The sequence below is a fragment of the Uloborus diversus genome, chromosome 8 (genome assembly GCF_026930045.1).
Source record: "Uloborus diversus isolate 005 chromosome 8, Udiv.v.3.1, whole genome shotgun sequence".
Taxonomy (NCBI): domain Eukaryota; kingdom Metazoa; phylum Arthropoda; class Arachnida; order Araneae; family Uloboridae; genus Uloborus; species Uloborus diversus.
In genome coordinates, this window is record NC_072738.1 from 85,230,027 (window position 1) to 85,257,142 (window position 27,116).

The 27,116-nt window shown below is 34.4% G+C and overlaps 1 protein-coding gene across 1 annotated transcript; it reads left to right on the forward strand.

Moving 5' to 3' along the window:
* Positions 1-26,844, forward strand: LOC129227320 (mucin-2-like). Its single transcript, XM_054861864.1, has 4 exons — positions 1-55; positions 7,411-7,509; positions 19,258-19,378; positions 22,785-26,844. The coding sequence occupies exons 1-4, from the start codon at positions 47-49 to the stop codon at positions 26,687-26,689; spliced, it is 4,134 nt and encodes a 1,377-aa protein (XP_054717839.1). The 5' UTR covers positions 1-46; the 3' UTR covers positions 26,690-26,844.
* Positions 26,845-27,116: the final 272 nt, after the last annotated feature.

The following is a 27,116-nucleotide window of genomic DNA, read 5'->3' on the forward strand; positions in this document are numbered from 1 at the left end:
AGGCTCAGATATTCATCCACACACGGAACATACAAGACTACATAACATGATTTTGGTAAGAAATGATTAATTATTCTTTTAATCATCGATTAAGCTGGAATTGTTTAATGGATAACTGTCACCAGGGTATGTCCACGGAATGTACTTATTTATTGCATTATTTGTTTTCTAATCGCTTGCATTCTTTAGGCTTTTTTTTTGCCCTTCTAATGTATTATTCTAAAAAGTTACTTGTTGCTCAAAATGTTTTGGCAATTATTGTAGGTGTGTCAATGAAAAAGTGTTTATGATACACATAAATGTGATTTTGTACTGTTGTTTTTTGTATTTTTATCTCCCCCCTCCCTTCCTCCCTTTCCCTCATCCTCACATATTTTCTTTTTATTCCACTTATTTATTTATTTTAATATTTTGTTGTTTATACAACAATATATAATATTCCAGTCTTTGTTGCTTTAACTTGTTTTTATAGAGTTGTTCATTTGTAAATGTGTTCTTCTAAAACGTATTCCTCAGAAGCATTGAATAAATTTGAACAATTTCAATGATTAATTACCAGTAAAGCTAGATCAGTATATAGATTAAAAATATCTAATACTAATAATCATAATTATCATCACTGTTAGCTAATTTCTGGTGGATTTTTAAACTTCTTCAACATACACATGATTGTTGTTCTGATAAAATTGTTCCGGTTCTTGAATGATTTGCAATAGATGAAAGCAACTGTTGCCACCAAATCTAATATAGCTTTAACAATTAATGACGCTGTAATTATTAAACTTAAGGTACTTAGATGAGTAAATATTAATATTATTGTTTTCACTTTTATTTAGTTTCTTTCTGATGGGTTTTCAAATTTCTTTAAAACACCCATGATTACTGTTCTGAACATGATTCCAGTTCATTCCAGATTTGCAATGGATGAAAACAACTGTTGCCACTACTTTAAAACAGTTTCAATTAATGCAGTTGTTATCACTAAGCCTAAATTACTTAAAAGGAAAAATGTCATCATTACCATTAAAATAAAAGAGCTTTTTAAATCAATTAATAAATAAATTCTGTTAATACCATGTAGTTTAAAGTATTTTAACGAATTTATGAGCGCTGTCGTATTTGTTGGACAACAGGACTTTGAATAAATGAAGTTCACGAGTTGCTTAGTGAGGTGTACAAAAAGAATATTGGTTACAATGATATTATCGTAGTTAAAATTTATACAACTAACATTATTAGGAAGCATTTATTAAATAGGTATTATTCTTAGTAGTTATTTGATGTCATAAAGTTTAATTTACTTCAATGGATAAATGCAATCAACGTATGTTGTCAATTAAACGTTTTACGCAAATAAAGTTTTAAAAAATGAAATTATATATATATATATATATATATATATATATATATATATATATATATATATATATATATATATATATATATATATATCACCAATGCAATAGATTTATATTTTTCTGAACATTATTGATATTTTCTCATGAGTTCATTAATTTTTAGAAATGTTTTATTTTAGTGGTCACTCCTAGTTAAAACTATAAATTTTTCAATAGAAGAGCTGCCATTAATAATTTACTAGTTAAAAATAGTTTAAAGACTGTCACAAAAGCGATTCATTGGGGGACTTGGAAATATATTCAAAACTGTAACTGCTGTGTGAGAGATTTTTTTCACTATCGTTCTTTCGTACTTGTTTTTGAGAACATTATACGAATGAATATGATAAATTATTTTAGTTGACGATGAGTTTACTATAAATTCAATAGACATGTTAAAAACTATTTTTTGATATTACTACCCTAAAGATGTTCAGAAATGAATACTGATGAATAAAACACTTAAATGAAGCTTGTTACGAAAACTGAAATTTATGTTGCAAAACTTCAGCCTCTTCGCGTTTTGGATCTGGATTACTTTTGCGGATATTCATTTTATTCGAATTTCTCTCGTTCGTGTTGTTGTTGCTGTCTTTAACCAAGTGCTTTCAAGAATATAAAAGCAAAAATACTTCGAATAAAATTGCCTATTATGAATAAAATTTAAATCATTGTCTGAAAATATAAACATACGACTTTTTATGCCGAAATCAAGAAATGTTATGCAGTCGAGCTTGCTTGTATTGAGCGCAAAGGGACCGCGATATTTGCTCGCTATAACGAGTGCTCGCAAAAAGCGAGTTCGTGAATAAAAAACATAAAAATTCATCATAGTTGCTTCTTTTCTTCTTCTTTTTAATTCGGTACAGTACCAAATAAGATGGTAACTTTGCTTTGAACTAACTGAATGTCTCTTTCTTATGTCATTGTCATTGAGGAATACACGATACATACATACATAATTTTTAAATGTTTCTTTACTCCAAAAATTAAACGAGCTGATGTGTGCATCACATGACTTCCTTTTACTCCAATTTAATGTCATTTCCCCATTATTGGCAATTTTAATGTGATTCAATAGCTTACTCCATAAATATCACCAACAGTGGCCAAATTGGAACCAAATTTTAAAAAACAAAATCGCCAAACTTGTCGCCAAGTTGGCGATAAACTTGGCGACCAAAAGACTGGTGATATATCGCCAAGTGTCCGACATATTATAACACCACTTGAGTTTACATCGAAATTAACAATGATTTCCCCCCAAAAAGGGGCAAAAGACCCCCTTAAAAACATCCGAATGCAACCAAAAGAGAAGGTGCACAACTAGACTCCACTAAAAGTCTACGTACCAAATTTCAACTTTCTGGGACATACCGCTTTTGAGTTATGCGAAATACATACACACATACACACGAAAATTCGTTGTAATTAACTCGGGGGTCGTCAAAATGGATATTTCGGGTGTCTAGGTTCCTATCCACGTGTGGTCGGGTCGAAAAAAACTCAACATTCATTCGGGGGTGAGAAAAATGAAAATTAAAGCCAATTTTTGAGTGAAAATTTTTTCGCGAATACAATAGTTCCTTTTTTGTAAAAGGAAGTAAAAAAGTGCTGTCTGTCATCGCTTGTTCTCAGGATTTAAAATTTATTACTAACTTTGGTTGACTTTGGAATGTTAATGAAAATTTACCAAAAAGGATAGGTTGAGCTGGAAGTCAATAGAAATTCTATAAATCACAAAAATATTACTCGCTTTGGACGGGATTTGCTCGTTAAAAGCGAGTTATGCTCCCATAAACTTAACATTGTACCAACCAAGTATTTTAGATTTCCTCTCTAAATCCGTGTTCTCGCTAAATCAGGGCTATTTAAAGCGAGTTCGACTGTACTACAAAAACAATGATTACTTTTTAAATAAATGTAAAGTTCTTTTGGAACAAAAATATTTTAATGACAAGCTTAAAATAAATTTAAATTAGAAGAAATATTCTGTTACTAAACACACCCAAAGAAAAGTTTAAAATGTGTAATTAAAGCGATTTCAAGACTATTTTGATTGATAAATACGTACAAAAGCATTTCAGAGAAAAATAAGAATAGTATAAATACAAAAATAGCAATGCAAAAATATTGTCAGTCGTCCATTGGATTTTTTTTTCTTCTCTTCTTAGAACCGGAGTCAAAAACATGTAATCAATATAAAAATCAAGACTTGATTGAGTGATCACTGGATTTCAATCTAGCTCTCGATCTTAATCTTTCAGATTAAGATTGAGAGCTAGATTGAATCAAGCCAATAATGGAATCAAGCCATTTTTTTTTACAAAATCACCTTTATTTTCATCATTTAATTATAAAATCAAAATCACCACTTAGTATGCCCCCCCCCCCCTTTTTGTCCAGCACCATTTTCAAATCTCTTGGGCATAGAGTCAACACTAGAGTTTTGCAAATTTCTTTAAATCCTTGATCTCTAAACCATGTTTTTAGCAAAGCACAAATCTTTTTTTCTTTCGTTGTGCAATCAGATTTTCACTCAATGTCACAATGGTCGGCCTCTTCCGTGGAGATATATCCAAAGTTAACAAAAAGATAAAAAGTGACCGGATTTAGAAAAGACAGCAAAACTATGTAGAAATGCATAACACTTAAACAAAACACAATACTTATGACAAAAAAAATAAAATAATAAAGGTGATGTTATAGCGTTTAATTAACTGGTAGGGCTAAACAGCTGTTATAAACACAGCTTGAACAACCTAAAAAATTCGAAAATTAAAAATTCCGAACTTGATTCCATTAATTCGCACAATGGTGTATTTACGCGTGAAGCTTTTCTTACGTAAGAAGAGTCATAATGTACTTTGCTTCATTACTTAAGAGCTTCAATTTAAATGAATATTAATTACAGTTTATGCGTAACCTATTAAAAAATGTTATTTGCTGTTATGTGCAACTGTTGGTTTCCAGTCATCCTGAAGCTAATTAGTTAAGAATATTCTACAGTTATATTTCGCATACCATAAAAATAACTTTAAATTACTTTCATGTTTTCTAAATTCAGGATATTGACTTTTTCTTAAAGATACTATTATTTTGCTTTAATCATATTACCAGTGGGAAAAATGGCAACTGTATACCTCTAACAGCATATAATTTAAGTTTGAAGACATGCATTCGATTTGATCGAGATCACTGAAATATAAATGTATAATATATTTGCATTATACATGTCTACATTAAAATACAAAACAAAAATGTTTCTCTTCCGTTAAAAATTAGTTCTTTGAGTTTGCTTTAGTTGTTTTTTTTCTTTATTTCCTTTTTGTACTTCTACTAAGTTTTGTGTTTTTTAAAGGCATTTTACAGCTTGTTCATATTTTCTGTACTAGTTTTCGGCTTGAAAGAATTGTTGAATTTCGTTTCTTTAGTATAATTTGTTTTCCCCCCAAGATGTCTGAATTTAACAAACTGCTTGGTACTATCACAACCGTAAATCTTTATTATTATTACTACTACTATTATTATTGTTATTATTATTATTATTATTATTACTACTATTGTTATTGTTATTATTGGGTCATTTCACGGTATTTTTGACATTTATGTAGAGTCCATAACGTGACATTTTTTGGCCATAACTTTTTAATTTACTGTTTGATTGTCATATTTTATTTTGAGCTTTTCCTACCAACACACCAACGCAAATTAAAATAATTTGCAAATCAAACAGTAAATTAAAAAGTTATGGCAAAAAAAAAAAAAAAGTCACTTTACGGACTTATTTTACGCGTTTTCGATTATACGTGGTTTAAGATTTGACACCATTATTTTATTTCAAGCGGATAAGTTTCGGGTTTTACGCGGATGCGGCAATGCAAACAGATAATATTTTCCTCTCTTTCAAAATTCTAACTCCTAAATATTGCAGATTAGATGTAATAAACTGCATTTTGATGTGCTAATAATCGAGCTTGGGCCACTGGAGACATTTTATGCGATTGGTTCCAGAGCTCTTTCCAGAAGTAAAGTTATTAAACTCACACAGTTCAGAACTCACTGGAAGAAGATCTTTTAGGAGTGACAAAGGATTGCAAAACCGATGAGGATACCGACACCGGTGACACACAGCCAAAAACGTTCGCACTGAAAATTTTGAGCCATTCTTAGACAATAGAAATGATCTTTCTGATTTGTTAGTGAAGGAAGATTTTATCATGGAAATGATGCAAAGAAAAATTCCTAGTGACTGCCAAAAGACTATCATAGCCAGCTCCTCTTTATAAACAGAACACGAAATTAATTTATGTTTTCTTTTTGCATGTTGTGCATAAAAATCGATATAAGTACACATATAAACTCATTATACAATTAGTCATCACTGGAATGAAGTATTTTTTTATGTACGGAACATATCCCCTATTTTAACACTAATATTAGGTCTCAATTTACGCGGCATTTCCGTGGAACGTAACCCCCGCGTAAAACAAGGATCTACTGTATTTTGCAAAGCAACTCAAAAATCTCTCTAACAAGAGATTTAATATCAGTCGTTTCTATCAGCTTAAAAAAATTGACGCAGGGAAACATTTCGATTGTGAGTAGGGATTGCAATAACCGACCAACAATGCAATACCCGTATCCGGTATTCTTAAAACGTGATGCCGGAATACCGGTATTAGAAATTTCTCAAAAACCTATTAAAAACTTATTGTTTCGTTGCCATATTTCATATTTTTGTGCAAAAAGTGCATAATTTATGAAAACTTATTGTGAACAAAAACGAATGTTTATGAAGGAAGAAATGTTATAATAACAAAAATGAACAATAATAAGAAATATAATAGATCAATTGAATTGTCACTAATAAGCCTGCAGCTCATTTTAGGAAACAAATTTCCTACAGTTGAAGATACTCCATCTGAATTTACGCAGGTGGGTGGTAACATTAATAATGCCCGATACGCCTCCTCTAATTGCGTCGAAATCCTTCATCTTCAAATAATTCGGCGTGTAGGCTTTGGAAAAATTATTTGTGTGTGCGTGTGTGTTTATTTTGCATTGTGTGTAGCTTTTTTTTTTTAATTTTTTTAAATAAAAAGCTAGCTGTAATTTCTCTTCGAGAGACAATTCAGTATCAATATCATCTTCAACGGTTTCCTCTTGATCAAGCTAAGTTTGTGTTTGCTTTTTATTAACAATTTGGTTTGAAATTTACGATGAACCTAAGTTTGATCTTTTGTTAGTTTATTTCGTTTGTTATCCTTTAAAAAATCTTTTCAATTATGTTAATACCTGAAAGTTTGTTCCAGTTGATCACGCCTTTCCTCTAAGCAAATTTTCAAGGCACTATACAATTGCTAAATATTATCTCGCCAAGTATACAGCTAAGCAGCGAGAAAGGATAGCCCACTAATACCGGTGACAAGTTACCATTTGTTATACTACCAAGAAAAGGGTAATCTCAAAATTGCATACAGTTGAGATCCAAAAACATATATCATAAAGTGTTGCTGCAGTTGATGGTTATAATTAATTATTCATAGCACATATACATTCGTAATTAAACTTAAAATCAACTTTTAAAAAACAGCAAGTGAGTGATCAAGGAAATTGAGGAAGTAAAAACACGGTGCACATAACTGACTGGAAGGAACAACTAAAACCTTATCGGTCAGAACACGTTATTCAACGAGTGTAAAAAGATTGCTTGCATTTTTTTTAATAGAAAAATTTCGTTCACAGCAATTTTTCTTCTTTGTATGCACACCATGTACATTTGGGCTTACAGCAATCATAATGGCATTTAAATGTTTAATGTATAGCATGTTCTGTCAAGCTACACAGGTCCTGCTCTCTTGATCGGACCAGCCGGTTATTAGGACCAAAATGGTCCCGTCCTATTGTGGTCCTATTAACCGGAATCGACTATATCTGTTCTTTTCGTTTTGACGCGAGTTCAGCTTCTTGCCATTTTAGGCATTCAACTTTCGTATTTTGTCTTCCACAGGTGCTGGGTCTTCTGACCCTTCTGGCTGTTGCCCACACAGAGGCAGGGCATGTAAAGGGGAGGCCTCCCGTAGACTGGACCCAGGAGAAATTGCATCAGGTACAATTTAGAAACACGTTATATTTTCGCCATTCATTGAGCACCAAGAAAATTTTTCTGCTGAGTATCCAAATAAGGAAAGGACTGTTTAGATTTGCCAAAAGAAAATGGCAAATACTTTTCTATCGCCACATTGCATGGGCCCCATATTTAAGGGCAAGTGGGGGCTCAAGCCCCATCTCCCTAAAAATTTTAACTATCTTGCTTTTAGTACTTTTTTCTTTGCAAAATGTAAAAACATTTCTTCTCCAGCCATTAATGTGTAAGTCATTGAAAAGTCATTGAAAATGTCAAATTTTAACAACTCTAATATCTGAAATCGGTTTCTATGGGGAAAATATTCTGCTAAACCATGGGGAAAATATCTGAGCCCCCCCCCCCCCTTAAAATTTTTTATATGGGCGCCTATGCCACATTGCTCAAGTTCCGATTAATCAATACCGGAAAATTTGTGCATGCCCGAGTCTCACTCAGGCGATCTTGTATATCGTGCTGCTTTATTTCTTCATACTCGTCTGATTCTAATAACAAAGTGTAGGAATTTGGCAAGGTTTTTTTTTTTTTTTTTGGTGCTGTATTTTCAGCAGAAACCAAATAAACAAGCTTGTATTTCAAATCTGAAGTACAATTGTACAATAGATGACGAAAATGGAAGAAAATGAAAATTGAAAATTAACTATTGAATTTCAGTTATTTACCACAATGCTACAGTATGCACCATTTTTCTTGTGTAAAATACGCAGTGCATTTTGATGATTAGCTATAATTTTGTTAGAAAGTTTCTTCTTGTTAGAAAGCTTTAGTAAAAAGTAGTTGTTAGGTGTGGGAAAAGTATTTTAATGTATGTTTTTTTAATGAGATTCTCTACTGGTAAAGAGATTTTGTCAATTGAGTTGAGTGATTTTTTAAGTAAATGATAATGACCAGCATTATTCACAAAAATGAGAAATTTATTCAATTTCTTGCACATCAATAATCTTCAAAAAGTACTTCAATAATTGAAAAACGTTTGCGAAAAATTTAACCTCATTCGTGTGAGGCAAATCGTAGCATCCCACTTTGGCGCAGTTTTTGAATAAACATTTTCCCGAGAACTTAATGCTGTGGCAAACTTTCCTTATTCTCAAACTTATCTTACTTTTGAAACTTATGTAATACTTGTTTCTTACGTCTTTTCTAAAAATTTAATTTCTGCATAAATCTCAAGTTTCAACGGAGTTCTGGTGGTGCTTATTCACCCATTATCGCCCCCATGCAAAATTGTAAATGGGATTTCTCAGATATTTTCCCCATGGTTTAGCAGGATAATTTCCCGTTGGAAACAGATTTCAGGATAGATTAGGGTGACTAAAATTTGACATTTTTAACAACTTATTGATTAATGGCCGGAGAAGAAATGTTTTTACATTTTTGCAAAGGAAAAAGTACTAAAAGCAAGGAAGTTCTAACTTCTATGGGGGGGGGGGGACTCGAGCCCCCACTTGCTCCCCCCCTATATGGGCGGTTCACCAATAGAGGGGTCAAGTCTGCGAAACTCGTACGAAAACACAATACTCTCATTTGGAAAACAAAGTGCCTAAATACGAAGTTTTTAATTTTTTTTTTCCCCCCCGCTTAAAGGCCTTCAAAAGACGGTAACTTCTTTGAAAAATAATGACAGATTTCTTGTTATAATATTAATAATCCAAACCACTTACCTTTCTCAATGCAAATTGCCCGAAGAATTCAACTTCAAACGCTTCTCCTGTAAAATTTCATTTCTTCATATTGCAGCACTCTTCTTCCAATTGAGCGAATTATAGAAAGTGAAAGTTGAACAATCTAAAATATTTAGTTATCAGAAGACGTATTTATCCAACGCGCCCTTAATACTAAATGCCTAACGTATTTGTCTCAAAAAGTACTTCCGTCAAACGCTAGCTCTGACTTCCGCTACACCTAGCAACGCGACCTAGCGGAAATATGAGGATGGCTTACTATGACGATGGATCCAAACAATTCAAATCAAACTGTTAATTAGTTGATTTCAAAATTTAAATTCAGAAACTAACCAATTGCGTTCTTCATTATTAATTTCTTATACCTTCCGATAGGTCGTGGCAGTGGCAGGTGTACCAAACTTTACTTATTCTCGTTCCCTCGATTCGGGATCACTTTTGCTCTATGCTTGGCTGCACTAAATGGCACTGGCGCTTAACGGGCCTTGACAATTTCTGACTTTTCTGTATTAAACCGATGCATCTATGATCCGCTCATGCATCCACCAATCAATGTCAACGTTTCAAAAATTGTTTATTTTTGATTGGACGTCGCCCATTTTGACCGCAAGAGGCGCTGATGGCAACCCCTTCATCCACCAATCAATAGCAACGTAATGGAAACAGGGGTTCCCTGTAGGGCTCTCTTCGTTGTCATGAGTTTCGGAGATTGTCATGGCCTGTAAGAATTAAGTGGGGTCATGCTCTATGTAAAAAGCGAGAAAGCGACAGGCATTTAGTTTTAAGGAAAGGTTGATTTATCTTCACCGTTTGTTTATCAAATAAGGGGTTTATGTAAACAATAATATCCTCAGGGAAGATCCAATTTTTATACAAGGAACTGAGGTGGGTAAAAAATGTGGTGTGGCTATGATAGGTGGAGATTTGACCTATACGATGTTCACTTTTTTTTGCGCAGTTTAGCAGGGCCAGATTAAGGCATGGGCACATGGGGCACGGGCCCAGGACACCAGCATTTGAAGGCACCAAGTCTGTAGATGAAGTTTTAATTGGACTCATTTCATATCGCACTGTAGCAAGATGCAAATATTAAAACTAGAAAAAAAAATATTCCCTCAAAAATTTAATCACTTTTCCAAATCCCAAAACCACTCTGAGTTCAGTCTATAGTTCCACTATTAAAAGTTTACTGCAACGAGCTAAGTTTGACGACGTTTTTATATAATGATGTTTAACTATCGTATAATATTCTACTGTGGGCAGGTAAACGGCAGGATCTGCAGAAATGAGTTGTCGAGGTTTTTGAAGAAGTGCGTTTTGGATTCAATTCGAACAATAGGGAAATACTGAAGTTAGATGTTATTTTCGATTTTTTTTTCAGCGGAAACCAAATCAGCAAGCTTGTACATTAAAGCTAACGTACAAAAGATGACAAAAATGCAAAAAAAAAAGAGGAAATATGAAAAACTGCCCCTATACCTGTTTACGGTCCTTTCTACTTTTTATAAAGTATTTATATTGTAATAAAACATACCGCCAAATTTAACATGGCTGTGTTAATACAAAATATTTTATTGTTTCACTATATAGAATAAGTAGAGGGGGGGGGGACACCAAATAAATTTCGTGCCCAGTGTCTTCAAAAATTAGTCGGCTCTGCAGTTCAGTGAAAATGGGACGCGTTTTTGACGCAGATTTGAGTTGGATTTCTTTTGCAAAAAGGACTACGAAAGTAGATCAGCGTCAATCGATTTTCCTTATTTCCCCAAAAGGAAGTAAACATTGTCAATGTCAAGCTTCAACTTTTAAAAGCCCCCCTATAATGCTACAGCGTTCAACTATGTATTGCTTACTCACGCCAACTTTGAATAGGACAGATGTATTCTGTCGTGTGCAGGTAAAGGACTTTTTTTGCATTTTTCGGATCTATTGTACATTACCTTCATTGTACAAGCTCGTTTACTTGGTTTCCGCTGAAAAAAAGGCGCGAAAAAAACGTCTAATTTCAACATTTCCTCATTGTCAGTATGGAATCCAACACACATTTCCTCAATATCTCGAAAACTTATTTCTGCAGATACTGCTGTTTACCTGCACACGGCAGTAAAAGTAACAAATGGAACCCTTGCAGAAACTGAAAGCTATAAACTTACAAGTAGTATTTGTTTTCTAGAAGGCGCATTAAGCTCATTGGTTGTTCATCAAAAGTAAATTTAAAATCACCAGGCCCAAGAGTAGCTTAATATTTTAGAGGACGATTGTCGTGGCAAAACGTAAAGATTTACATATTTCCACTAGAGAAGGCAGAACAACCAAACTTTTAAGTTGATAGTAGTTCAGCGTTTTATGGTGCTTGTCGTAAGACAATAAAAAAAGTGCTATGTATCCGAAATCGTGACATAATCGAGGTCAATAAAAATGATTCGTCTAACATTCAAGAAATTGATGCGTGCATCTACAGTTAATTTAGTTTATTCTTGCATTAAAACAGCTTTTTAAATGAAAGCAACAGAAGAAAATTATTTTTTGTACATATTTATTTTTATTTATTTATTTTGTTATGAAAAAGAGACGTTAGAAACATTTCAATTATTTTTTTGCAAGAAAAGAACTCAAACTTATAACAGAAACTGCATCAAATTCAAGTCAATTCAGATGACTTGAGAGCACCCTTATTTTACGAATGGGGTTGTTTCCTTCAGTAGTACTTTTTGTCACTGAAATTGATAAAATAAGCAAAAAAAAAAAAAAAAAAAAACATGGACTCAGAAAATACTTTCATTTTCCCAACAGTTATTTTTTAATTTATTTTTTTAAATGTCCGATTCTTCAAACAAGACGTGGTCTTTATCACGCCACAAATGATGCACTATAGAGCATCTTTCTATTGCATTTCCACGTTATGATAATCAAGAAGCGAATTACAACTGCGCTCTACGCTTGCTATCAACCATATTGTTGCCAATACACGTGAGTAAAGATGCGAGTTAAATATTTTGAACAATGAATGGCAACACTGAAAGGCATTTCATCATTTGTGATGTCATCGGCAGAAGCGTTAAACGATAAAAGAGCATCGATTTAAGTTATTTTTTAAAAATATTAAACTTAAAGAAATTACTTAAAAAATGGTCAGATTCTATGTTTTTAAGCATGCTCTTTCAGAAAAAAATACTTTTACAATTTTGGAAACGACCCCATCGTCAAAAAAGAAAAGAAAAAGGATTTTCCTCGAAAAACGATATTTTGACTTTTCTTTAGTAGTCTCAAATTTAAAGTTAAATTTTATCAGCTTCAATTTTTGAGAGGACAGAGAAAAAGCGCGACATATCTAAATGATTCATATAAAGAAGAGTTACTAGAATTCCTGACTTGTAGGTCGTGCTTTATACAGGATCTTTATCGCCGATGCGACATTTTCCTTGACATTAGTCTGGCTACTTGAAAATTGTTCAATTGAGAGGAATATCTCTATCTCAACGAGGCAACGAATCAACGAATAAAGAAATTTCTCATCTCCCTAACATCACGAAAAATCGTCTAAAATTGCGTCTTTAGAACTTCAATGTCGAAACATTTTTGGTGGAGAGTTTTCAACCTCATGCTTTCACCAACGTCGCCAAAGAATTACTACGATTTGCTTCAAATCGGACTTAAATCCCGAAAATTTCCCAGGGAGAGCCTCCGAACCTCCTGCCTCAAGCATAATTGAAGATCGCTAAAATTGCGCTTTTATGCACGCTTAAATATCGAAAAATGAATGAATAAGAACTTATGAAACCCATCCTTTAAATTAACGCTACCAAAAATGTTGAACAATCGCGTTTTTAAGAATGTAATGTAAAAGAATTTCCGAGGGAAGGTTCCGAGAATCCGATTTTCCAAGATCGTCCAAAATTACGATTATATAACTACAATTTCAGAAACTTTCCCCCCGGTGTAAAGTTCCAAACCCCATTCCTTCTTCTTAAGTCATTAAAAAGGGCTTACAATTGCGTTTTTGGGATCTCAAGTTAGAAAATTTTTCGGAGGAGTGCCCCCCAAGCAGTTCATCTATCTCCTGTCCTAATCAAAGGTCGTCTAAAATTGCGTTTTTAGACCTTCAATTTAAAAAAATTTCCAATGGAACATGCTTGGATCGTATCATTTCCCCTAATGTTACCAATGATAATCTACAATTATGTCTTTAAGGTTTCAATTTGACGAATTATTTAAAGAGGAAGGCCACAGAACCTCTCCTCTCACTAACATCACAAAAAGCGTCTAAAAACCATTTATGAAACTTAAATATGGAATCTCAATTTGCGCTTTTGGAGCTCCAATATTGAAAACTGACTGGAGAAGAATTCCTGTGAGCCCCATTCTTTCTCTTGACCCTTCCAAACATGGCCAACAATCGTGTTTTTAAGACTTTAATGAGAATCATTTCTGGAGAAGATTCTCCAAACCTACTTCCTTTCAACATCACCATGCGTCAATAAAAGTTTTTTTTAAAATGTTTTTTAAACTAAGTTTTTGAAGGAGATCTCGTTAACATCCTTTCTTTGCTCAGATATTAAACCGTTAAATCATCTAACGTTCTAACGAATCCTATTTATCTTCAAATTGTATTTAAAAATAATTTTTAAATAGTCATTCTCTCATTGCTTACTTCATTATGTCCAGTAAAAATACTGGTAAAAAGTGATGGCATCTTAATGTTGAAACCTTTATTTTATAAGGAAAAAAATGTATCATTGAGGACTTATATGACTTAAAAATATCTCCCGAGTCCTCAAATGAATCAAAAGTTTGAGGTAGATAATAGATCCGGAACACTGGAAATTGTTTTTTCTTTTTCATTCCTTATACTCGAAACGTTTAAATTTTCATTCAATCACTTCAAATATATTATTTAAAAAACCGGTATGGGTTCATTTCTTCAAATTTTTGTTACATTTTTATAATTCACCTCCCCCCTTCCCCAAATGATGTATTAGTCATCCACCCGCCCCCCTCCCCTCTGTTAAATGATCGTCTGGATCTGGATCCAACCCTAATCTCTCCCTTCCCCCCTTTGAGAAAATCTGGACGCTACTGACGACGTCAATAATGTAATAACTTTCAGAGTTTCTTGATCCTAGTTCATTTAGGAGGTTTCTGGTTGACATTTTGCCCAACATGACTCAATCTTCTTCCAAATTGTTTTATTGAGTTAAATATCTACTCCCCATAGATACAACGAATATAAAAACTGAGTCTTTCGTGGACGGCGTTAGTAATATAACACCTTTTTGATTCTCTAGACCAGTAATTCTCAACCTGTGGTCTGCGGACCATCACGGGTCCGCGAGCAATTTTCATGTGGTCGGCGAACAGCTAGTAAAAATTAATCTATATTATTTTTATTCACTCACTGGCCAATGAATTAGAAACCCTAAATTAATATTTCATTGGACCACCTTTTGCACGGATAACTGCTCTGATTCTTTTGGGCATCAAGTCTACTAGCTTCTGGAGTACATTTATATCCAGAGAATATCATGCAAAGCTTTTTAGATCTTGTAAATTAGATGGAAGAGAAGAGTGCTGTCGGATGCGTTTTTCCACCATATTTCACACATTTTCTACGGGGTTAAGATCCGGGCTATGTGGTGGCCAGGGATTGGAAGTTATACTGATGATCAGAGAACCAATTTTCTACACTTCTGGCGCGATGTATAGTTGTATTATCGTCTATGAAGTTTCCATTGCCATCAGGATAAAAATGCAACATTGCAAGGTGCACTTGATCTGCCAGTATATCTAGGTATCACATGGCTGTTTGTTTACTGGTGTTTCTCGAGGAATACCAGGGCACTCTTTCCTGCCAGCAGAACAGTAACCCAAGTCATAACAAAAAAAATTGCATACTTCATCCCTAGCACGCATTCAAATGCAAATCTCAAAGGTTTCTAATTCATCGAACTGTGAGTGCAGTTCCATTAAATTTACTAAAGTAAAATTTTGCATTCATTTCATTTCACTTAATATAATTGTAGTGAAAACATTATTTCGATTGTATGTAGTCCGCATAGGATTCGGAAGGGTACAAGAAATGAAATGGTTGAGACGTTGTCTAGACTCTTGTTCATCCAGATGTGTCTAACTCACGTCTCGTCCGACACGTCTAATGCTTCTTCCAAACTGTTTGATTGAACTGAATATCTCTTCCTCGACAACTTAAAGAGTTTAAACGGCTTTCACGACCGAATTCAATAATATATCTACTCTTCTGGGTTTGCTGACCGTATTCCATTCAGAATGGCATTTCACCTGACATGTCTTGGTCTTGCAAGCAAGAAAAGAAAATGTTTTAATTTTTAAATTTCTTACATGTTTATTTTAGGGGTGGTTAATTGTACTTACAAAGTAAGCTAACTTAAATTCAGCTTCTACACCTTTAAAAAAAGTTGATTTGCCGGATTTTGAAATTTTTTACGCAAAAAATCAGTCTAATTTTTCACCAGTTTATCCATTAGTCAAGTGACCCATTTTCTTTTGAAGAAAGATGACCCTTAGCGACAAAGGGCAATTTTTAATTTCCTTCGAGCTTCTGGAAATGCGACAACTGCGGGTTTTAGAACGACGGAAATGTGTCACCACCCCATAAATCTGTCGCGTTGATCTATTTTCCATTGTTCCTGTTACTCTGCTTTCGTTTTCGAAAAAAAAAAAAAAAAAGCCGATGCCAAGTCATGATGATTTCTGTGGTCAAAGGTCGTGAATGACTTTCTAATAGAAAAAAAAATTGAGCTGTTGCTTAAAAGGGCAAAATCATTGCTTGAATTCGTAATCAGTTGTTTTTCAATTCCAATGTGACCTCTACGACAAAAACGACTGAAGAGGAACGGATTAGAAAGAAAGTTTCACTCTTTATGTCATGAGTAACAATAGAAAGACATCCTAATTTAGGTCAAGAATGTTCCATATGATTGTAAGCAACGAATTTTGAGCTTGAGATTTTCGAATTTCTTTTAACACATTAGTTGCCGCATTTTCTGAAAATCTCGGACAGGCCACGCACGCAGTGCGCAAGTAAAGGACTACCCATTGCTTGTTTATACTGTATTTCATCAAAATCCACTAAGGTGTTTGACAAGTAATGCTCAAAAAAAAAAAAAACATTAATGCTACGAACACGAATCTCAAATATATAGCAATGTATGTTTTAGCATTTCATACAATTAGTCAAGTCCAGTGGCGAATACAAGGGGAAAGTCATGGGGGTCAGGAATCCCCCCTCCCTTAACCATCGACAACAGAATCCACTCACACTGTTCAAACACTTTACGCATAAAATGTAAACGATTACAGTATCTTTTCAATTCATCATTAACTTTTGAAAGTAAATATTTGAACTACTACTGTGTTACATTGCTTATGAAATTAATCTGCAACGTTTTTCCCCAAAAAGATGCCTTATTCCTGACCTATTTGCTGCTTTTTATAGATCCCCAAGCAGTTTCAGAAATTTTTCGTGCCTAATACTATAGATTCATTGGGGGGGGGGGGGGTATCCTTCGCATGATCCCCCCAAAAACGGTTTTCTGTATCCTCCCCTGGTCAAGTCCCTCATGAAACTGGCGACCTGAACAGAATGTTTAGTGTCAGCCCCGAAGACTGATGAGACCTCAACGAAATATCCCGGGTCAATCATTAAATTTTTAATAACTAGTGTGACTGACGTATCGGCTAACGTGTTGAATTAATATTTCATATTTTAAAACTACTTCCAGTTCTACTTGACTTGACCTTTCACAAAAATTGTAGAGTCGTTTTCATTCCCTAAACGTATCTTTATAAGTGTACACTACTTTTAATGGATCCTTTCTTTAATATAAATTTCTTTACTGCTCTAACTCTGAATTGTGTTTTTCGTATATTACTTATACTTTAATATTAACTATTGAGTTGTCTCTAAAGCCTGGAACTCATTTAGTTCTCAACTCTCCAACAGCTGAAAATACGATTTCGTAATTCACGCAGGTCGGTGGTATTGTTAACAATGCGCGATAAATATCCTCTTATTGTCTAGAAGTCCTTCATCTTCAAATAATTCGGTCTCTTGCGTGTTATATTAGGAAAAATCCTTTTGTGTGTTTATGTTTCTTTTGCATTGTGTGTATTATATATATATATATATATATATATATATATATATATATATATATTTTTTTTTTTTTTTTAAATTAATAGCTAGTTGTAATTTCATTCCTAGAGACCATACTTTTCCAATACTAACATCTTTTTCTCTTTAGTGGGAGAGGTTTGCGTTCAGTTTTTATTATTAGCCCTTTGGTTTGAAATTTACGATTAACTTGACTAAATTTTATCTTGTTAGTTTCTCCTATTCGTTTTTCCTTTCTTTTCAAAATTCTTTACAATTATAATTATGTAAATATCTGAAAATATGTTTCAATTGATTATGCTAGTGCAAATTTTCAAGGCACTGTATAATTTCTAAATATTTTATTGAAAAGTATAAAGCCAAATAGCGAGATAGGGTAATAAACTAATATCGGTGATAACAAATTACCGTTTGTTATGCTTACAAGAAAAGTTTTTGTCAAAATTTAGTACAGTTCAGACAAACAATTAGAAGAGAAATAAAAGTATTACTGAAATTGATATTTAGAATGAATTGTTCATAGGTGAATGGGACAAATGCATTCAAAATTACACTCAAAATTAACTTTCACAAAAGGGAAAGTGAGTGATCAAGGAAATGGAAAAAATGAAAACATGGTGCACAAAATTCGCACAAAAATGCGATTCATCACACCATCTAGTTACGACTTTATCATTTTGCAATCTTTTCACTCCTTTCGTTTAATGATGTCCTATTAATTCGTGCTTTTGAAGCCCGATTTTTACATCAATAGTTTGATTTTGGTTCTGTATCATAGTAAAAGAAATGTGCATTTAAAACATAAGTAGAGATTTAATAAGTTAAATTAAAACTTCTTTAATTGAAACTATTTATTATTTTCAGCTAATACCGAAAATACCGGTATTTTACCTCAGCAAATACCGGTATTACGAAATTGAAAAATTTCTCGAAATACCGGTATTCGGTGTACCGATATGGCAATCACTAGTCACACGCAAAGCATGGAACACGCGCTCTTTTAACCCTAGTAAAAAAATTGAAAGTTTTTTTTTTTTTTTTGTTTTAAGAATTGGGTTCTTTCCTTCAGTTAAAAATAGTACTTTTTGTCACTGAAACTGATAGAATAAGCAAAAAAAAATAACATAGACTCAGAAAATACTTTCATTTTCCCAACATTTTTTTTTTCATTAATATTTTAAAATGTCCGATTCTTCAAACAAGGCATGGTCTTTATGACATCACAAATGCTGCACTATGGCGCATTTTTCTACCGCATTTCCACGTTACGATAATCAAGAAGCGAATTACAATTGCGCTCTACGCTTGCTATTAACCATATCGTTGCCAATACACGTGAGTAAAATGCGAATTAAATATTTTGGACCATTGAATGGCAACACTGGATGGCATTTCATCATTTGTGATGTCATCGGCAGAAGCGTTAAACGATGAAAGAGCACCGATTTAGGTAATTTTTTTAAAATATTAAACTTAAAGAAATTATTTAAAAAATGGTCAGATTCTATGTTTTTAAGCATGCTCTTCCAGAAAAAAATACTTTTAAAATTTTGGAAACGACCCCATTACGTTCACATGGCTCGATGTTGGATAAGCTTCTTCATCTAATGGCACTAATTAACAGAAAATCGCAATTTTTGGACTTAGTCCTTCTGGCTTTGAGGTACAGAGTTAACACAGAATACAAACTGTATCACAGTAGAAAACGCTGAATTAATTGTATTTACAGAACATGCATTTCATCTCAGATACGTTTGGATTAGTGTACTTTCGGATTACGGGGTGCGGATTAAAGAATTTCTGCTGAAAAAGATTCTAATGCTTAATAAACAGCAAATAAAAGAGATATTAATCCGAATTAAAAGTACTTTCCTCTTTCAGGACGATATTCCGTCACCACAAATTTCAGTTGCTCCAGCCCAGGATGCAGTGGAGGGGTGGATTCACGACCCCAAAGACGCTCTAGAAGACCATGCACGTATTAAAACAGCATCCAAAGCAGGTGAGTTCAATGTCCCCTATGACTAGGCTTGCCAGACGTCCCGGTTTGGCCGGGACAGTCTCGGTGTCCCGATTGGTTCACTTCACGTCCCGGTAAAAGAAAAATTTGAATAGATGACCAAATAAGTCCTAATGAACAATAAACTCTGAAGGATTATTTAGAATAATTAGTTTGTCATCTGCAATATTAACATGCAAAATTAATATCGGATTAACTTGTGAAGATTTTTGGAGCAAGATTAAAACCAAAAAATATTTTCTAAACGAAGTCCTAAGCTAATGAAAAGTACATAAATATTGTTCAAATTTTTATTCCTCACTTAAAATATTTCTTCCTATTTCAGGATATTTTTTTTTTTTTGGACATAAGAAATGGAATATTAAAATTTATTGGCTTGCATCATTAATTATTATATCTGGTTTTGGTTCATAACTAATCAAGGACGCCCATATAGGGGGGCAAGTGGAGGCTCAACCCCCCCTCCCACTTGAAATTAGAACTTCCTTGCTTTTAGTACTTTTTTCTTTGCAGAAATGTAAAAAGATGTCTTCTCCAGCAATTAATGAATAAGTTATTAAAAATGTCAAATTTTAATAACTCTAATCTGTACTGAAATCGGTTTCTATGGGGAAAATATCCTGCTAAACCATGGGGAGATATCTGAGCCCCTCCCCCCCCCTTAAAATTTTGCATATGAGCAGCCTTGTAATTGGTGACCATTTATTCATAGCATTGAGAATGAACAACCCTCTAAAACACTCTAAAAACCAGCCAAGGGTGTGTACCCTTTTTTTAATACCGCTACTCGGGGGGGGGGGGTTGCATTCTGGTGTCCAGGCTGAACATTTCAGAAATCTGGCAAGCCTACCTATGACATGACCTCCAAGTTCAGAGAGCAAAGTATACTCTTTCGAAATATTAACCCCACTTAGTAAAACCGAGCACAGTGAGCAAGTGTTCACAACCATTAGCGTCACAATGTAAATCAAAAATGAACTTTCCAAATCGGTAGGTTCAATATAAAATAACAACATTTTTAACATTATATTTTGAAGTTTTTTCCCTTTTGAAATTTATTTGACCTGAAACTTTTTTAAATTATTTACCTGCTATAAAAAAAAGAGAGAGAGAAAGAAAAAGGGTCGTTGTGATAGAAATGTATTGCACATTAAGAGAGGATATCTTATATTTATCGCTATTCTGCTCAAAATATTTTCAAGTTTATATACTTGAGTCAAGTAACTTGACTTTAACAAGTTTTGAGCGAGTACATAGTGAAAAAAAAAAAAGCTTTCAAAAACACTTTTAAATTAATTACTTAAATAATCAAAGGAAGTTTCGAAAACCTGAAGATTTTGAAAAGTTTTAAATGCTCAAAATTGACAAATCTAGGCTTGCCGTGCGAGTTTAACCTTGAAATAAGTTTTTTTACTTTATTAATATTACTACAAGCTTTTTTTTTTTTTTTATCAGAAAGAGAGAATTGTGCAGACAATGTTGGCAAAAATATTTATTTAAGAAGACAATTTATTATTTATTTATTTATATTTTCTTAATTTAACTTTAAAACAATTTTGTCAACGAGGGAAAACAAGTCCTGAGTCTTTTTATTTTTAATTTTATTTATTTATTAATTTATTTTTCAAACGATTAAAGTTTTTTTTACAGAAAAAATGTTAGACACTTAAAAGGTGCTAGTAGGAGAATGTGGGGCAAAGTGAAATGGTTAAGATGACTGAGTTTTTTCAAAAAGAACAAATTGGAAATTTGTTTTGAAAATTACAGTATACATAAAGAAAGAACATTCATTGTATTTTATAATGAAACTTGCATTAAAATATTATTTTTTATTTTCGGCAGTGAATTTGAGTCTTCAAAAAAAAGTGGAAAAATTTCACCCTTTTTTTATGTGCAAAGTGAGAAATAAAATAGAAACAATAAACAAAAATTAATTGAATAAATCTATTAATATATGAAGAAAAATAAACGAGCGAGAAAAGAATGAATAAATAATAAATGAGTGAAGGAATAAATAAAAAGGTGAATTACTAAACGAAGGAATGTAAATAAATTAATTAATAAAGGAAAACATAGGTGATTTACATTAAATAATTGAATGAATAAATGAAACAAACGATTTTACTTTGCCCCGTATGTACTTGACTAATTGTACAATTTATTTAAAATACAAATAAGTATAATATTAACTAAATAAATGCTGCATTGAGTATTAGGAGGTCTCAATTGATATTTAAAGTGTTAATAACAAGAACTTTATCACTTTATAGTAACAAAAATAATTTTTGACTCACAACAAAATATTACAATATGAGTATCATTTTTTTTTTAAATTGCCTGTACTGCCAAATGCTTTAATCTTTGGCGGTATTTTTTTTCCCGACTGGAATAGACTACTTGTGGTACGACAGAGTTAAAATAATACCAGATAGGGGGAGCTAAAATATTTCACCATTTGACTTTGTCCCGCTATTTCGCTTTGCCCCGTTCCCCTACTTTATTTATTCATTTATTCATTTTTTACGCATCTATTTCATCCGATGAGGGAGGCTTATAATATTTTTAGAAATCAACTTTAAATATTAAACAGGTATGTTTGAAATAATTTGCACTTCTAGCTAAATTATGAGAATATTGACCAGATGCTAGAACTGTTGGAATACCAAAAAGTAGACTCGATTAGTTCTTCTTGTTCCTCTTCGAGTTTTAATTTTGATTTTCGAGGAACATGAAAAATGTCTCTTTGTACCGGAATCTATGGGATAATACCGAAGTCCCGAAAAATGTGAGAAATTTCATTGATTAATTTGCAATTTTTGAAACTTTTTGATCTCAGTTGCCAAGTTTCAAGTTTTGTAACGCACTTTGAATAATAAATGTTGGTCATTTCCTCGGGGAGATTGCCAACAGATTTCCTTAAGCTCTTGACATAGAACGACGTCTCGAAGTCGTCAAAGAGCTTACAAGTGACACCTTGATGTTTCCGGGACATCAAAAAACTACAACGGTATCAGAAATAAAAGAGGTGCTTAAAAAGCATTTTATTCAAGACTAAAAGTTGATGAAAAATTATTGTAACTTTAAAAGATTTAATGCTGAGGGCTTAACGCAGTATTTAGAAAAAAAAAACCCTCCATCTGAGAGAAATTTGGTCATTTTGAAGAACTACTGAATAGTTGGAAGAATTTTTCAGTGTAAATATTAAAAGTTTTAATTTTTATAGCAATATAAAAAATATTTCAACATAATTTAAATTCGAATTTAAGGGAAAAAATTCTGGAAATTAAAAAATACGTTTGTGTGATAAAATTCTTTATTGTATGATAACATTACTAAGCTTTGTACATATCGCACACTTTAAAATAAAAGTGTTTGATTTTTATTTTAGGATCAGCAGTGGATGCTTTGCACCATGCTTCTGGTGAGCACCGTGGAAAAGCCCAAACAGCACCAACGCAAGTGAAAACCATTGTAGGGCCCGCAACTACAGATGCAGCAGCTAATAATCCGGCAGCAGTTAAAACAGTAGTGAAAAAAACTCAAATTTATACGCAAGGAGTGAATAATCCAACTACAACTATTATTAGCAGGCAATCTGTACCAATTACAAGATCTCAGTATAAAGTAAAAACCATCCAGCGCACATCCACACCAATTATCGATTCCGACTCTGTGTTGAAATTTGTACCCGGTTCTCCTGGATCACCTGTACTAATACCAGGGCAGCTGAATATTCCAAAAGAAATAGGACCTCTTGGTCTAGGACCTTATTCCGCTGAATTCGGTCAGCGTACTAGAGTGCTCACTTCAGGACCAAGTTCAGAATTTTCTATTGATACGTCTAGACCGCCTGTTGTTGCAAATCAACCGTTGATTAGAGCAAGAGGTGAAGCTCAAAGGCAGGCAGCAGTAACTACGGCTCAAAATTTAGATGTGCCAGGCCCATCCCTCACAGCATCATCACCTGGTGATTCTCTAAATCAACCTTTGGTTTACGCGCCTCCTTCTGCTGACATAACACCAGAAATGATTGCAGCTATTGAAGGCGAAATAGGAGCTAGAATAGTTACCGGCAGAATACCTGGAACCGTTATATCGCAGGGTGGCACACCCTTATCTAGAATACCAACAGGACTTTTAGACGTAAACCAAAATAATTTGCCAGAACGTAAGCTTAAAATAGAAACACCAACTGTGCAAAACGTTGATTATAGGAAAGATAGCGTTATTCTTAGGCCCCAAACACAAGGAAGCTCTGGAGTTGCACCAGCAGGTAATATTCAATCGTACACAGGGGCCGGACGCAGACCGCCTGCACCTATATTACAAAGCCCTGTTCAAACGTCCCTACCAGTGAGAAAGTATACCGCATACGAAACTGTTAGACGTACTCCAATATCTTCAGTCGTACCATCAAGAGCAAGTTTCGATGCACCAGTTTCACCATTAGGTGAGAATGTACCAATCTCAGGTGTCGATGGAAACGTCTTCGGTCGTGTTGGACAGATTTTTGAAATGTCTCCAGGAGGAAAACTAACTCCTGTTTCTGATTCAAAACCAGATACAGATAAATATGTGAAAACATTAAAAGAAAAAATACGATCAGGGAACCAGAGGACACAAACAGTTGTTTCTACTGTAAAAAAACCGGAAGTTTCACCACAAATATCGTTATCAACAGGAGGTTCACCTAGGCAGCCTCTCAATAATGTGCCCATATCTGGACTTGATGGTAATGTTCAAGGCCAAGTAGGTCAAATTTTTGAGATCTCTGATGATGGCAAGCTAGTTCCTGTTTTGGATTCTCCTGCTCCAGTACCACCTGCAGCAGTTGTTACCTCTCCGAGAAAGCCTGCCGAAGTTAAGCCAGCACCTCAACCACCATTATCAGTAGCTTCATTACCTAGTCCAAGACCACAAGCGACACCTATTTCCAGAGGCAGTTCAATTGTACCTCCAAGAACTTCATTACTCTCCCAAAATTTCGGCACAAGAACGTCCTCCTATTTACCATTAAACGTTGTACAAAGAACCGGTTCTGAATTTCCCAATGTGCCAAGAGGATACCAAACCTTTTCAGGAATCCAAAGCGTTGGATTCGCTAGAATCCCAGGAGAGGGCTTAACAGGAATTGAATTATCGTCATTTCCAGGAATAGAAGACGCTCTTACTGAAGGAATCATTAGCAATGAGTTGTTAGCGCAAATACCTTCAAGAAGCTTAGCTACTCCTCCCGGATTTCAAAATGTGCTACCCTTTGGCACAATACCTTCTCCGATACAGCCAATTCCAGGTTTTATATCAGGTACAAGATCTACCCAAATCCTTTCAGCAGGAGCAAGCCCATTTCAAGGAACCTTGCAAGAAATAGTAGCACCTGGTTCACTTCCAAAAGATCCCCTTCCTTTTCAAATAGCCTCTTTTCAAAACAGAGCACCCCAAAATTTGCCACTTCCCCTCCAGATACCTTTTGGAACAAGGTCACAAGCAATTTCTCCAGGCAGATCTCCACAAGTGATTGATGATAGAACTCTGCAGGCACCAAGAAGAGATCCTCCAGCAACTTCTGGAAGAACTGATTTAAGATCTTCTCCACGTAGAACTCCACAAATACCAACTCAGGTCGTAACTCCCCAAAAACCAAGCACTACTATTCAAAAACCATCATTGCCAAGAACAACTCCTCAAAGGCCATTACCTCCAAGTAGAATTAGCCAAACGACTTCTTCAAACGTAACTCCTGTACCACCGTCCATACGAAGAACTCCTCAAGTACCTCCTGCCTCAAGCAGAGTTCCACAGACACAAACTACTCCTAGCAGAATTCTTCAAACAACGACTACTTCAAGGAGAACAGGAACTTCTAATGTAGGTAGAATCCCTCAAAAACCTATTTCCGTCCAAAGAACTACATCTCTTAGTGGAACTCGACAACTGCCCCCTTTTCGGGACACTATTTCACGCATAGAACAAAGCGTATTTCAAGGAGCGCCTCAAAGCACTACGGGAGGGTTAAGAGTTGATTTCTCACAAGACAAGGTTCCGATATCAGGTGTTGATGGAAATATCTATGGCAACGTTGGTCAGATTTTTGAAGTGTCTTCAGATGGTAACTTAGTACCTGTAACAGATTCACAAGCCTTGCCAGAGAAACCAAAACCAGCACCACCAAGTAGACGAATCATTACAGCAACAAGTACTAGGATTTCGCAACCTTCACCACAAATTGCCCCGAGACCACAAATCGTATTGCAAGGAGCACCTCAAAGCCCCACAGGAGGGCTAGGAGTTGATTTCTCACAAGACAAGGTTCCGATATCAGGTGTTGATGGAAATATATTTGGCCACGTTGGTCAGATTTTTGAAGTGTCTTCAGATGGTAAATTAGTACCTGCAACAGATTCACAAGCCTTGACAGACAAACCAAAACCAGCAACACCAAGCAGACGAATCAGTACAGCAACAGGTACTAGGATTTCTCAACCTTCACCACAAATTGCCCCGAGACCACAAATCGTATTGCAAGGAGCACCTCAAAGCACTACAGGAGGGCTAGGAGTTGATTTCTCACAAGACAAGGTTCCGATATCAGGTGTTGATGGAAATATATTTGGCCACGTTGGTCAGATTTTTGAAGTGTCTTCAGATGGTAAATTAGTACCTGCAACAGATTCACAAGCCTTGACAGACAAACCAAAACCAGCAACACCAAGCAGACGAATCATTACAGCAACAAGTACTAGGATTTCTCAACCTTCACCACAAATTGCGCCGAAACCACAAATCAGTCGAACCACAATTCAAAGTCCCAAGACCACTATACTAACAGCTCAGCGAACTGAAACGAGGACCAATGTAGAGCAAACAATACCGACTGCGGGGGCAACAAGATCTGGTACTGCACCAGGAAATATTCAATCTTTATTAGGCGGAATTAGTTCTCAAAGATCCACTGGTCCACAAACTATTCGAAACGACGAACAAATACAACTAAAGGTCGACGAAGAGATTACAGATCATCTGCTTAAACCAACTGCGTCATTCCAGCTTGATCCAGCAATACAAATGACAGGACCAAAAAGCACCTTTCATAGAACCGAAGAAGCATCTCCGCAGGTAATTTCTATAACTCAAGGAGGCCTAAAGGATGATCTGCAACAACAGCAAGTACACTCTACAGGTTTCTCACAAGTTCCTCCACATTCTGTTTCGGCTTCTCAAATACCATTGTTGACAAGAGTTAATGAAACTCCGGACTCTCAAGAACAAGTACTAGAACAAGTGCTGTTGTAGAAAGAAAAGAGAAGCTAATTTTTGTACAGTGGTTTAGGGGGGAACTGGTGTTCATATATTTTATCTAAATTCATAAACTTAAATGCGTTTTCAAAGAAAAGTCTTGAATGTTCTAAATAAAAAAAATTCAATACAACTGTGGAAAACTTTTTGAAAATTTATTTCACAACAGACTTACATTAGTTTGTTATAAATCATAGCTGCAGTATAAGTAATAGAACTTAAAAGGGATTAGGAAATTTTAATGAATTATCCATTAGGAGCAGATAAATGCGGGCAATTCCCTAGAAATGTGCAGTTTCTTGTCCCAGGTTCAAAGCAACCGTAGAAAAATATTTTCTATTTCTTTTTTTAGTTATTTATTTGTCACCTTCTAAAGAACAGAATGACAGGCATTTAAAAAATTCAAAATAATACTTATTTATCT